The sequence below is a fragment of the Serinus canaria genome, chromosome 5, assembly GCF_022539315.1.
Source record: "Serinus canaria isolate serCan28SL12 chromosome 5, serCan2020, whole genome shotgun sequence".
In the NCBI taxonomy this organism is placed as follows: Eukaryota; Metazoa; Chordata; class Aves; order Passeriformes; family Fringillidae; genus Serinus; species Serinus canaria.
Genome location: NC_066319.1, coordinates 53,627,678 through 53,642,038, shown reverse-complemented (window position 1 = coordinate 53,642,038; position 14,361 = coordinate 53,627,678). Strand labels below are relative to the sequence as shown.

Sequence of the window (14,361 nt, the reverse complement as noted above, 5' to 3'; positions counted from 1 at the left end):
GCTGTGAGAGACAATCTTTATCATTTATTTAGCTAAGTCCTGGCATTTGTGTGCTCAAAGAATAGTCCATATATTTCTGAAAGTATAAAAAGAAAGTACAAGTAGAGGGTGGGGTCCAAATTTTACCATAAAGTATAAGAAGGAACATGTTAAGTTGTTCTTGCTTTCAGTTTTCTAACAGTGGAATCTAAACTGACACTGAAAGTAGAGTAACTCTTCTTGTTAAAGCAGTAGTGAAATAAAAGTCAAACAGCTGAAGCTAAAGCAAATCTGACTGAGAGTCATGTTTTTCTTTCCTTGTTACTACAAAGTACAGTTCCAGCTATCCACTACACAATGTCATTTTTATAATAATTTCCAAAATGTCTTACCAATAAAAGAAATTGCCTTTGGATTAATGATGCCACTAGGAAATAGGTGAAAATCATATTCTTTCCCATCAACGACGACAGTATGGCCTGCATTATTCCCACCCTGCAAGAGACAGAAACATGTGAAGAATGATGTTCTAACCTCTACATTATGATTTGTCAAGAGCATCTCTTTTTATATCTACATGTCTTTGGTCACTGCTTTCTCCACCTTACAGTTTCTTAACATGCTTTAGTATTGTAAAAAGAGCTCAAACAGGACAGTGAGGGAGTTAAAGGAGTTCAGCAGGACTGCAGAATTGTGAAGCAGAAGGATACATGAAATCAAGGCAGGCCTGGGGCAGAGCAGGAGTTAATACAGAGTTCTGTAAGAGCTCTGCAAGAGCCAGGCAAGAACTGAAGCTTTCTGGGAAAAGAAACTGGAATTAACTACCACTTTTGGAGTCCTGTCTCTGACATGCCTACACAAGCCCATCCTTTTTAGATGTCTTCTGTACACGGACATTTCCCAGTATTTCCTTTTGAATGAAAGCTCTTCCCACCTGCCCAACCACAACCAGCTACTGCTTCTCTTGGTGTTCAAGACAGAGGCTCTCTGTCAGGTTGGAACCACATGCAGACTTTGCAGCTACACTGAATGACCTTGTCAGTCACAGAATATCCTGAGTTTGAAGGTACCCATGGGAGTCCAACTCCTGGCCCCACACAGCACCACCCCAGAACATGGTCAAGAAATGATCTTCCCAGTAACCACCACCACCACTTTATGGAGTCTGCTACAATTCATGACTTACACGACTACCTACCAGAACCAAGAATAGGAGCTGGTATTTTCATTACTAAACTGCTTTTCCACAAACTCTTTTAAAAGAGAATTATGTGGCAACACAGAAACTTGAAAGAGGTGAGCAAATCAAGGTAATGAGTTGATTTGACCTGAAATATTAAGAATTAAAGGTCCAGTTTTCTCAGCAGGCTTAGTGTTTTTTCCTGCTGTGTCTTAATATAAGTTTGTCTCCTACTGATAAGGTTGAAACCCGACTACTCATATGCTGTGGTGATACAGGCCTTCAGTTTTCCCAAATGATTACAAATTTTTGTGGGTTTGATACAAGAACTGAATGAATCAAACTCTAGAAAGAGGGCATCTACTGGAAGGGGAACTGTGACTGCCACTAGTATCTTGCAGAAAATAAAGAGTGTTGGCTGAATGAGTAGAGTTACATGAAAATGCTGAGAAAGAACTGTCATTTATGAAAATTAATACTAGAACACACTTTAATTCTGAGTTTTAATTCATTCTTCATTTACTTTTTGTATGTAAAACACAGGAAAATGACAACTGAAAATATTTTCAAAATGTGGATAAATGCTGAAACATTACATTAAGAAAATAAGAACTATGGGTTACAAAAAGAGAATGTTTTTTAAGCAGTGTGATGGAGAACCTTAGGAAATATGTCTGCAAACATGATAAAAAGAATTTTTATGCTCTGGAATATTTGAGTTCAACAATTAATTTTAAACAGATAAGCTGCTAAGGGGGAGCTGAGGAGTTAGAACAGAAAAAACAGTAGACACAGATTTCATTTGACTTAAAAACTGATGGAGAGGGATGGGAAGGATTTTGAAATGTCTTGCTAATGCAGAGTTATAACTTGTCCAGAGAATCCTGGCTATTTTTCTTGCCTCCCGGATATAATAAACCAGTTGTAGGAATCTGGATATAGTTAAAAGCACTCAATTATCTAGGAGGTTAATTAATCAGGCAGGAGAGTACTTTACATGATATTTAAGAGGTCTGACTCTGGTGGATTGCATTGGTTGAAACACTGGTTTTATTTTCAGGCTGAGAAAAAAGCTAGTAACTTCTTCTGGGACTCTCAGCTTTCCTCTTCTGCTCACCTATGGACAATGGCAAGAAGGAAACTTTAAAAGAATTAACTCCATCATTTAATACCAATTTAATCTCTACTACAAGTAACAATTTCCTCTTTTCCTCAGAAAATGGGGAACCAGGCTGCTTCAAAAGTATTTGTTGTCACAATGCTATAGTTACACTCTACTTTTCTTAATCAACATGAACATGAACAAATGAAGTCAGGCTTGAGGACTCACAATCTGAGATAACAGCATTCCTAAATTATAGTCAAAGGTATTTTCTTGTATCCTAACATTTCAGAAGGTGGGATACACTAGCATGAGAATGCTTATGAAAGACAGTTTATGCTTTTGGAAAATTTCCTGAACAACTGACACAGAGACAAATGCTCTTTCTTTAGCAAATGCTTGAGAAGGGATGTTAATCAAGCCACTTGTGAAAGTTGGCATACATAAAAAAGTGCTGAAGCACAGAAACACCATCAGATATTGTGCATTCTCTAATAGCCAAAATCTCTCATACAGTTTCAGTCCCTCTGGATAGATAACACACATCAAAAATTCAGTGACAGACCACCTAAACCAGCATTTCTCCAAATAAAAACTAGTATTGACATCTCTGGAACTGCATTTTGCACTGCTCCTGTTGCTCTGTGTTTCCTAAACAAGTGTTTTCCAGGCATATTTTTACAGCTTAATTATACTTTTATAAATATAATTGAAGTGACAGCAGAGCATTGAATTACCCAAGAGAAATGACCACAGACTTGCAAAACTTGACACTGGTTTGATGAGATATTTTCTGTTTATTATCTGGTCATCTCAGTAATTTCTCATGTTCAGTTACGTAGATATTCTAACAGCATTTTGGCAGCCTAACAGCTGACATATTAAAGACATCCATTCCTTTTCTAATTTTAAACCAGTTTTTGAGTCAATATATGGCTTGTATGAGCCATTTCATTCATAAGTGAACCTAAAAATCTTATATGGGGTTTATTTGAAGACTACATATTTGAAGGTGCAGAGAACTGCCTGGTACACTGCAACAACATTTCCTACAGCTCATTTCCTGTGTGAGCTCCCCTTTCCCTCAAATGGTATTTCATTAAAATGCTGTGAACACTAACACACCAAGTGACAGTGTTCTCTGGACCCTCAGAATGCTTCCTGAGGGTCCTCGTGGACCAAAAAACTTTTGAAACCACTTTTGGCCCTTGTTTCAAACATGAGAACATTATTAACTTCCATTTAATATCCAGACTCTGCCATGCAGCACTGAGCCCACCTGAAATTTATTTATCTTCAACCACTTGCAGCTTCCTAGCTCCCTAGAGATGGTATTTTCTGCAGTTCTTAAAAAATGTCTCTAACAAAGGGAATGTTTTGGCAACAACTTCTGACAGATTATTCATCAGTGCCATTTTGGCATAATCTGTATTGTGAAATGATGGCATGGCTAGAAATAAGTTGCTGTGTACTCTGGGCATCCCCATTAAACCATTCTGCTGTAGGAAATGCTGTTCCCAGGAAGTAGCTGCTCCACTTGCATCCATATACACTCTTCACGCACTTCCTCTGCTCCAGAGTGTGTCCCTTCCACAGGTGCAATGGGGTCTGAGGTTTATTTAAATGATGAAAACAATATTACATTGTACTCAGATTAAAAATGATTTTTTCCTGTAAGATTTTAATCCATACTTCCTGAAATTTTGTAATCCAAGTGTAAAATTACATATTGTCCCAGTACTAGAAGGAGCTAGAGGAACTAAACTACCCCATGCAACATTGTACAGTCTTTTTTCAGTACAGCACTTTGTTGAGAAAAAAAAAAAATCAATTTCCAAGCTTTTTATGTACTGATCTACTTGTGGTATTGGATTGATGTACTGATTACATAAATCCAATACCACAAGTAGATTACTATTCCAGAGTGCTTGAACACCAGAACTGTATCAATACACTAAACTGAGAAGCTATATTTTACCACTGTAAAACAACTGTAGCTGGCATAAACAGCACCAGGGAACTGATAATTATTATGAACAGGTTGCCAGAGGACAGTCATTGTCTTCACAGTAGAACTTACAAAAGCCATTAAGAAACAAACCCACCTACCAAACTGCTTAAAGGCTGCTGTTTTGGCCTGTACTATTTTCAAAATCATCTCTGTTTTCTGCAGCCAAAACATCCCAAGACAGAGAATTTCTTTTGAGAGCAGCAGTGAGGCTGCTCAATACCTGCAGCAGGAACTCTATTCTCCCAGTTAGCCTAAAGAAATATGTTTGAACAAGAAGGAAATGTGTCCTGATGGGCACAGGTGCTTCTGTCTGCTCTTGCCAGGCAGGTAGTGTGGAGGAGTGCTACCAGATGCTCTCCTGGTTGGCACAGCCCTCATTTGCTCAGTGCTCCTCACAATGCCCAAACACAATTTGATTGAATAGATTCATATGAAAAGTCATCAGATCACATAAAAACCTTAAAACTGGATGATCATTTCAAGCTATAACTAGAGTGGGAACAGGAAACAGGTTTATTTTTTATGGGTCCCACTGTGATGAGGTCTCACCCTTTTCCAGTTAACAATGGGGAAATAACAGAAACTGGTTACTGAAGATCTGCAGCCAACACACAACCAGCAGCACACAGAGCTCCTTAGCCACTGCTACATGCAGTGAATGCATGAAATGTCACAACTAGGTTTTAAATACACAAATTAGAGAGGAAGACATAGTTCAAGGAGATATCTGTGCTAGGAAGCACATGGGGCTATGTGAACACAGTTTCAGTACTGTCTGACGTGCCTGAAGCAAACCTCGCGTGTATAAATGGGAATATCAAGTAGGAGTAGAAAGATTGTATTACCTCTCCTTTTGGCAGTTGTGCAACTGCCGCTAGAATACTGTGTCCTTGGTACGGGGACAAGATTACAAGATGATCCCCTCTGGCATTATATTATGAATTTATAATCTATGAATTGAAATACCAGACACAAACCAGCAGTTTGGGAAGCCTTCATCTGAAAACAAATGCTGTGACTCCTGTATATCTCTCTTCATGATAAGTGTCCCATTAATACAAATTCCAACCATCAACAGAGCAAAACATTTTCTGAAATTCAACTGTATTTGCAGGCCAGATACCTCTCTCATCGTACTATCAAGCAGGCTACAAAATACTTCTGTTTTGTTACCAGAATTGAGTAATTCTGTTCAGTTTAATATAGCATTTTTAATGTGAATAAACAAGAAGGAACATTGTTACATAAATTGTTTATTCTCTTTACAATTTAATTAACAGTGGCTATTTCTAACTTACATCAGCAATTGCCTAGAACTAATTTGAATAAATGTAGCTAATAACTGCTACCAGCATGACTGCCTCTGACATTAACTTTATAATAATGCAGACACATTGACTTCCATGGGATTTCTTGTTATTTACACCATTGCAAATGAGGTTTGAGCATCACTGGTATTAAAAACATCCAATCAGACAAGTGCAATACATTAACTGCTTTGTTCATGTAGACCCTTCAACACGATGTCACTGAATCACCTGTACATGAACACTTCTGTCAATGACTGCAAGTGCTGCACATTCCAGCTGGAAGGTTGTTGCCATAGGTGCTTGTTACTTTCCCTTTCTAAATTGTAAACACTGGAAGGTTTGGGTTTTTTTTTTCCAGTTTAACTATTGCCAAGTAACATCCAACTCAGATTTCAAGAGATGAACCATAACTTTGTTTTTTATTTTCTAACTCAACCCATTGGGAAGAGGTGGGTTGGGAATATTCAGAAGTATCATTAAGACTACACGAACTGAGGGAATGGTGATTTTTAAAGCTGTGGTGGTGACAAACAACTGGTCTGAGTTGCAAGTTTATCTCCAAACCCCAACCACCCTCAGGCAAATCTAGTTTGTTTGGCTCTTCTTTCCCAAGACTATGTTGCAGGAATGACTTCAAGTACAAACAACCTTGCACAGAACTGCTCTGACTCCTGCCTTGTTCAAGTGTGCCCCTTTGCTGTCTCAAAGAAGGAGCAAAATCCATAGGATCCCACTGTCCCAACTAAAATAGTGATCTTTTCAAAAACCCCCAAATTCCCATGGGAGGAGACCTTCTAAAACCTCATGAGATAATTAGTATGATTATAAACACAAACATTCTTGAGAAGAGCTGAGCAAGATTTTTGACCCTTTAAAGGAACATAAAATTATTTGTAGCACAAATAAAAACCCTGAAGCTTATGTCATATACTGCACCAATAATGTAGTATTATTTCTTTACTACAAAAAATGATCCTAACTTATACAGATATCTTGGTCTTCCTAAGCATCTGAAAAATGCAACTGGAAAATCCAAGTCTAATTCAACTCAGGTTTCAAACAACAGTGTAGGCAAACTAGACATTCACACACTGGTTATTTTCTCTCAAACTGAATGAATTGTTTTGTCAAGTCACATCAAAACAACATACCACAACAGATCACTATATAACAAAATACATATTTACTTCAGCAACAGATGCAAAGAATATAAATTCAAGGTGTATTGGTAGAAAATGCTAGAGTGGAAAAAATATTCTAATGCTAGCAAAATACTAAAACAAAGAAAACCAAACATGAAAAAACCTAGATAAGTCTGCTCGTCTTTAATTCTCTCTGAAGAAGCATAGTCATGTCCCTGTTGGAAGTAATATGATCCAAGGATATGAACATAACTTTTCTTATATCTGTAAACAAGTTAAGAACAGGAATGAAATAGAACAGATGTAATTTCAGTTTAATTTTCAGCTGTTTTCTTTTGATGCTTGTAGAGGATAATAAATTCATCAGGCTTTATAACGGGGATTGAAAATTAAGCTTGCTTTCTTATGGAGATTTGGAAACTTTAAACCTGACCTTCTCATACAGTATTTATAATCCTGGTGGTCCTGAGATGATCTTGCTGATGCCCAAAGGAAAGGCTAGTTTAAAATAGCAGTGTCACCATGTTGTTCTAAAGCTTAAAATGATATAGTGTGGCATGTAAGTATGTATAAGCATAATGAAAAATAAAATTGGATAAAGTACCTCAGAAGCGACAGATTGCTACAAAAAAAATTTCAATTTTGGAAGGGTGGACTACTTCATTGTGGCTAAAGAAACAACTCACACTTAAATCCTCTCCTGTGCTGAACAGTGAAATAAACCCGACTTGTGTTTTTGCAGGGAATCTTGCAAAAAATTACTTAGAAACCTGTATGAGTGTACATGCAAGTGGGATTATCAACCTTCCCAAACATTTGAGAAATCAAAAACAACAGTCCTGCAGTCACTGTACACTCATGACTTCAAGGTCATCAATCTCTTCACTGAAGATCATCAAGCACTAAATCATTAGGAGATTAAAGCCTTTCCATGCTACTTTATCCTGGGAAAAATTACACCAAACATCACAGTTAAATCTCATTGAAAGGAGAGCAACACATGACACACACAGAAAAACAGCAGCAAACAAGCTCCTGTTACTCCACATAATCATCACATAAAACTGCCCTAATTTAATCCCTGCTGCAAACAGTTCCAGTAGCCCATGATCAATAGGGACAAGTCACAACAACATGTGGCTGCTTCCCCTGCCCTGTCAGCAGCAACAGGGGAACAAAGGAAACCTCCCCATCTCGCACCTAAAGCGCCCAGAGAAACTACTGGTCTGCCATTTCTGCCACGCTTGGCTTTTATTATTCAGTTGATTGCCCACAGTATTTTCCTTCGAATTCCTCAAAGCATTGTTACTAAAACAGACAAAATTTACATTGTATTCGTTAAAACACCAACATAAGGAAATAGGAAAGCCTACAATAATATACAACAGTTACTTGTATGGAAGCATTGGGCACATCCCTTCATTCTTGCTTAAATTGTTCTTTAAGGTTGCAATGCTTCCTCAAACCCAACATGTTGCCAGGATTTTCTTACTGGTAAAACCTTCTCAAACTTATTTGTTAATATCCACTACATAGAGAAAATAAGCCACTACATACCCTTGGTTTATGACCTGGTTGAACATCTCAGTCCAAGGAACCCAACCACAAAAGACCTTTTCAACCTCCTCAGCTTTTTTTCACTATTAACATCAGCTGTAATTTTTGTCCATGTGCCTCAAAAGATCAGATCATCTCTGAAAATAAAGCAATTCTTAACCTGAAATCATAGACTTGATAGAAGAAATATTTTAAAAAGTGACTGCTTATTTTGTGAAAAACAGAAACTTTAATATGAGAAGCCTAAGAAATCTAGTAACAGCTCTTAATGCAATCACATTCTTACCATTTGGTGTTGCTTCTTACAAGTCACTTCCTAAGGGAATGCAGATAACATCAGACAGATTGTTTCCAGATTTCCAGAAGGCAGAATTGTCACAGGACTGACACATCCAGCATTGTCACAGGCAATGGGCACACTGGAACAGCAGCACCAAACGACAGCTTGAAAAATTTCTTTAAACTGCCTTGGCCTAGTGGCTGCTGCTGAATCACTACCACTGGTGTTGGTGTGAAGGAAAGAAAGGCATGCACTTGTGCTGCAGCTTGTTCACACATCTATTCAGTAACCATGATGTGACCTGGGACAGGTAGAGATGATCATCAAAGGCCCTCTATACACTTAGCAGCAATAGCATTCCTGTCTTTCACCTTAGGCTTTTGGAAAAAATTTCCTTTCCTTTGAATTTATCAAGTCTATGGAGAATTTTTAGTGAAAAGTTATTATTACAGTTTACCTTATGTAGTCTCATCTTAAGGAAACAGCTAGAACTGCATGACAACCAGCTGGCCTCAGTTAACTGAGAACTTATGATGTGTGACTTTTTAGGAACAGCTCTAGTCCAAACAGGCCCTCTGGAAGCACACCACCTTGGCCCTTGGCACTTGTGACAGGTGACTGTTTGATCATACTCCAAAACTGATCTGAGAGATCAGCTAATTAAAACTCTGGTAGCTATCACCAGCCACCAGCTCCTGCTTTGAAGGTAGACACAAAAGAAGCAATGAGGTGATGTGAGAAAGGTACATCTGGAATGAGAGCTACCACAGAAAGTCACAATCTGAAATCAGGTTTAAATCAACACCAAAGCTCTCTTCCTATGTTAGATGTACCCAAATTACTACATCTGATACTCTGACAATATGCTAAGAGGCTACATAAAAAGTGAACTCCTGTCTTTACATCAGAATATCCTCTTAGTTAAAAGCTTTAAACAAATATGCAAACCATCTTTTTTAAAGAAACATCAAAATGAAATATTTACCACGGGAATCTTTGTTTTTACTCTTTCCTAAAAATTTGCCAGGGATTAAAAGTATTGCATGGCATCATGTGACAGCTCCATGCCCCAGGAGGCCACAATGAGAAAGAAATATTAGCCTCTTATATTTTTCTTCTGAAATTTTTTGCTGGCTGAAAGAGCAGTTTACAGGAAAAAATGTTCTTGATGTTCTCTACTGAATCTACTCAGTTTCTTAACAGCCTGCTGTTATTAGTTTGTTTAGAAATACCTTTTCTGCTTCTTTATATGGCTTTGTGTGCCTGTGTATCTGGTATTTTAATGAAAGCAGCCTGTGAAAACTTTTGTACAGCATCATCCATAAGAGCATTCAGAGATCTTTTACCCTTTCTGAAACATCCTCTTTCACAAAGAATGCTACAAGTATAAAGGTGAAATTAAATAAATTACTTCTGGCAAATTAATATTTAATATTTAAATTATGTCACATATTTCAGTGCCACTGAATGGTGTGTACTTAATTACTTTGAACTCAGACTGTATAATCTAAGCCCTGGCAACAAATTAAGTCATCAATTCATGTGAAATTCTGAATGCTCAGGAAAATTACAGAGGCTGGGGTTTTAATGCAGAATTTTCTTTTAATATACTTTAAAGCTTCCCTTGTGCCTGTGATGGACTTCTATTGCCATTCACCTGCTTGCCTTTTAGTCTAGTATCCCAGAAAAAAGAATTTTGTTTCCTCTGCAGCAACCGATGTCACAGATTATTTTTATGCAACCAACACACTAAAATACTTAAGAAACATTTAATGAAAGTTATTGCCTTTGATGGAAACATTAGGGAATTTTTGTTTTTTAAAGCCCCTTCAAACTCAAATCTGGTCCTGAATTTAAATCCCTATACAGAGAGGAGGGCAGCCTCACCTTTTTAAAAGTTAGCTCAAAGAGTATCCTATTGGGATGAAGAATTACTCTAGCTGGTACATGATTTCAGAAGACCTGAAAATCCGTTTTTCAGATACTCATTTTCAAGCTTTCACTACTTTCTTTTCACTGAGGACTAAAACAAGCTGTCCAACATCATTTCCATTAATGTCTCAGAAAACGGAGTGGACAAGACATCAGGTAATAAATAATGTTGTCAATCACCATATTCTAACAAGAGTCTGGCGCAAATTCTTCTGACATTTTCTCTAAAATCTCTAATAAGTCAGTCATTCAGTATTTCTTGTTTAAGAAATTGCTTCTAATACACAAGTGCTATGGCACTGAAAGTTTTTCTTAGTTTCCAGGGGCAATGTGAAGCAACAAGGTTCTGGTCCAAACATTGAGCTTTTCCATGGCACTACACAGCATTAATGAAGTGCTCCTCAAACTGATTACATCTGTTAGTTAATGACCTGCCATTATCACACTGAGAGAACTCATCAGTACAGTTCACATCCTTAAATATGTGCATATCTTTACTAAACCTTAACAGACTTCTAACAGAGGCAAAAATCATTCACCGTTATCTACTTGCATGACTGGCTTTGAAAATAGGAAATATTAAATTATTAAAATGCCACGATTAAAATTACCAAATGCACAAAACACCCACTGAAGTATTAAAAAATACAGTCCTCTTTAAAGTTACATAATATTTGCCACTCAAAAATAAATCATGACTCATATTTTCTTTTTCAAATGCTTTATAGTTGGCCCTAATCCTGAAGACATCTCTTTCTAACCATAGTATCAGGACTGCAATTGTAGTCTCACACACACTGTATTGGGGAAGACTCTTTTGAAAAGAGCCCAGTGCTTTTCTAGCTCCACCTGCCTTCCATCCATCCCGGTCTCATCACACTGCAGGAAGACAATCCAATGTGCCCAGCAGCACATTAAACCATCTAAGCCATCACACACTGACCCTTGAGGCATGCTCACACACACACTCCTGTATCCTTCACAGGGCATCCTGAGGGCCACACTTCCAAAGTAGCTGCTGGATGGACAGCAGATCTGTCCTGAAAGCAGCTTCAGGGCACCCCACAAAATTGAGCCTGAAAAAGAACCAACATGACTCCTTGCAATAGTAACAATAACCCCATGAGAACTCACTGTTTGACAGGGGCCTTTATGAAATACTTCTCCTCAGCTAAAACTTCTTTTTTTCCTCACCAAAGCAATCCCTACACCTGAGTTTAAATTCTTAGTAACACATTACTGGTGGAGGCAAGGGGGAAATAAATATGAAAAAAAAAAAAAAAAAGAAGTATGGTCCTGGTAATGCATATTCATTAGCTACCTTTTGCAGGGAAACTTCTCCCCAAGGTGATTCAAGATCTTGGGAGTTTAATGTCCCAAATGAAAATACTTCCTCCACCTTCTAAATATTTAACCTGCATGATAACATTTATTTACCTAATATGCTTAATTAGAAAAACGTCCTTGGATTTATTACCTTGGATTCAAGGATGTCTGTAGCTTTTCAGTAGCTATCATGCATTTTAAAGCAGAATAAATTTCATGGTACATACCAGCTAAGCTGGACTAAAGTGACTACTTTTTAATGTGCTCACGTAGTTTAAAGGGACAACAGACAGAATATTAGCTGTATTGGTCTAATATGTTCATAACTAATGTTTGAAAGCAGTTCTTTAGAAATTATTACCATTATTGATACCCCATCCCTGGAGGTGTTCAAGGCCATTGGATAGGGCTTTTAAACAACCTGGTCTAGTGGAGGATGTCCCAGCCCATGGCAGGGGGATTGGAACTGGATGATCTTTAAGGTCCCTTCCAACCTATTCTACAATTCTATTTGGAATCACCTACACGTGTAATTTCGTTTATATTACGCAAATACACTGTTTTGGGAATCCTTACAATCTATTCAACTCAAAAATACCTATAAACAAAGTCATGCAAGATGTTTCCTGTTTTCATGCAACTCTAAATCCTCTAAATTCTTATTTTTACATGAATTGTTTTTTCCCCCTATTTTACTCATGCTCAATTTATATTTATTTTTTAGAATAAACTTTCAGGCGCTTTGCAGGGAACACAGTCCTCCCATCCAAAACAGCCCCTGCAGTAAAACTTTGGCAGCCTCCTGTGTTTAATTACGGCTGGCCTTCAGACCGGCTCATAGCTCTTTTCCCCGGAGCAGCAGCACGCCCGGAGACACCCAGCCAGCCCCGCACAGGCAGGGGAACATCCCCGCAAGCCCTGACCGCACCCCGGGCCGCGGGGCTCGGTTTCCCGGGGCAGCCCAGGGCCGGAGCGGCTCCTCCTCGGGCAGGCGGCCCCGGGCCCCCGCCCGCCGGCACCTCGGGATTCAGTGTCGCTTATCGTGAGGGGTCAGCTATTTATATTTATAGTTCAGGGCTTGTTTCTTTCCGAGTGGCATTTGGAGGCGCAGGCGGGCCGGGCCGGCCCGGGGGGTGTGTGCGGCACACGGCTCCCGCCCGGGCACGTTTGCGTCCCGCCGCTGGCTGCGGGAGAGGGACGGGGACTGGGGATAGGGAGCGGGGAGGGAGAAAAACAGCAGGAGCGAGGAGCGGCAGCTGGAAGGAAAGAGCGCTGGAGGGAGGAAAGGCGGAGCGGCGGGGGACAGAGGGGACCCGCACGGGGAGGAAGACGCCGGGCCGAGAGGAGCTGGAGGAAAGCGGGAGCCGAAGGGAACGCAGGGTGAGGAAGCGCCGAGGGAGTGGCTGAAAGAGCCGGCTCGGCACCCACCTGGCACCGGCACACAATATCCGACTCGGTTGCCAGCAGGTCGACCACCTTGCCCTTGCCTTCGTCCCCCCACTGCGCCCCCAGCACCACCGTCACTTTGTTACCGCCCGGCTCGCTGCGCGCCCGCTTCAGCCCGCCGGCGGCGGGGTGGCCGCTGCGGTCGTTGGACGCCCGGGTACCCGACATGCTGGGTGGGTGGGAGGGTGGCTGTGGCCGCAGCAGCCGCCGCCTCACGCTGCCTCACTGCCCGCCGCCGCCGAGCCCTGCGCGCTGTCCGCGCCGCGCCGCCGCCGCCCGCATTTAAAGGCGCCGCCGCCGCCGCCCGCCCTGCGCCGCGCTGACGTGCGGGGCCGCTGCCCCCCGGCCTCGGCCTCGGCCGCCTGCCCGGCCGCTCTCGCACGCACGGTCCATACAGACCGACACACAGACCGACACACTGACACACACGCTCTCTCTCACAGCACCTCACACTCACAGTCCCCCCACGCACACGCCACACACTGTACTCCTCACAGACACAGTCCCTTTATACACATGCTTCACGGAGCACCCCACCGAAGCACGGTCCCCTCACATTCACGGTCCTCTTGCGCACAGGCACAGCTGACAGAGGCTGTGGAGCTGTGAGGACTGCACAGCTCCGGGGCATGCATGTAATGGGCGCCTCAGAGGGATGCAGGCAGGCCCTTGTCACCCTCAAGCAGACATGAGTCTGAGATGAGCCTGTGGTAGGGACAGACAGACATCAGTCTGTGAGGTGCTCTCATGCAGAGGTCTGAAGCTGTATCACTCTGTCAGGGGGCTGCATGGCAGAGCCACAGCACACGGGTGGGTTCAAGGCGTGTGGCTGTCACAGCAGTCTGAGGCCTGTGGGGCTGTGTCACGCGGATGTACGGACACGTGTCATACTGAGGTGCATCACTGTCACGGTGACACTCACAAGCACTGTCACTGTTACTGAGGTGTCAGGGTCTTGGGCACAGGAGCTGTTGTCCCTGTGAGACACACACACACACACAGAGTCCTGAGGCACATGACCCTGTGTCACTGGCAGACAGGCAGGCGCTGGCCTGAGGAGCACAGGCTGCTGTCACTGCAAGACGGATGCTGCCCT

The 14,361-nt window shown here is 41.1% G+C and overlaps 1 protein-coding gene across 1 annotated transcript in view; it reads right to left on the bottom strand.

Annotated features, from left to right (window-relative positions):
• ADSS1 (adenylosuccinate synthase 1) overlaps positions 1–13,491 on the bottom strand; it is a 28,504-nt gene extending 15,013 nt beyond the window's left edge. Inside the window, exons 1-2 of the mRNA XM_030240297.2 lie at positions 13,248–13,491; positions 372–474 (exon numbers count right to left, since the gene is read on the bottom strand). Coding sequence (XP_030096157.1) covers positions 372–474; positions 13,248–13,433 — 289 coding nt within the window. The 5' untranslated portion in view covers positions 13,434–13,491. The remainder of the gene's footprint in view (positions 1–371; positions 475–13,247) is intronic.
• Positions 13,492–14,361: the final 870 nt, after the last annotated feature.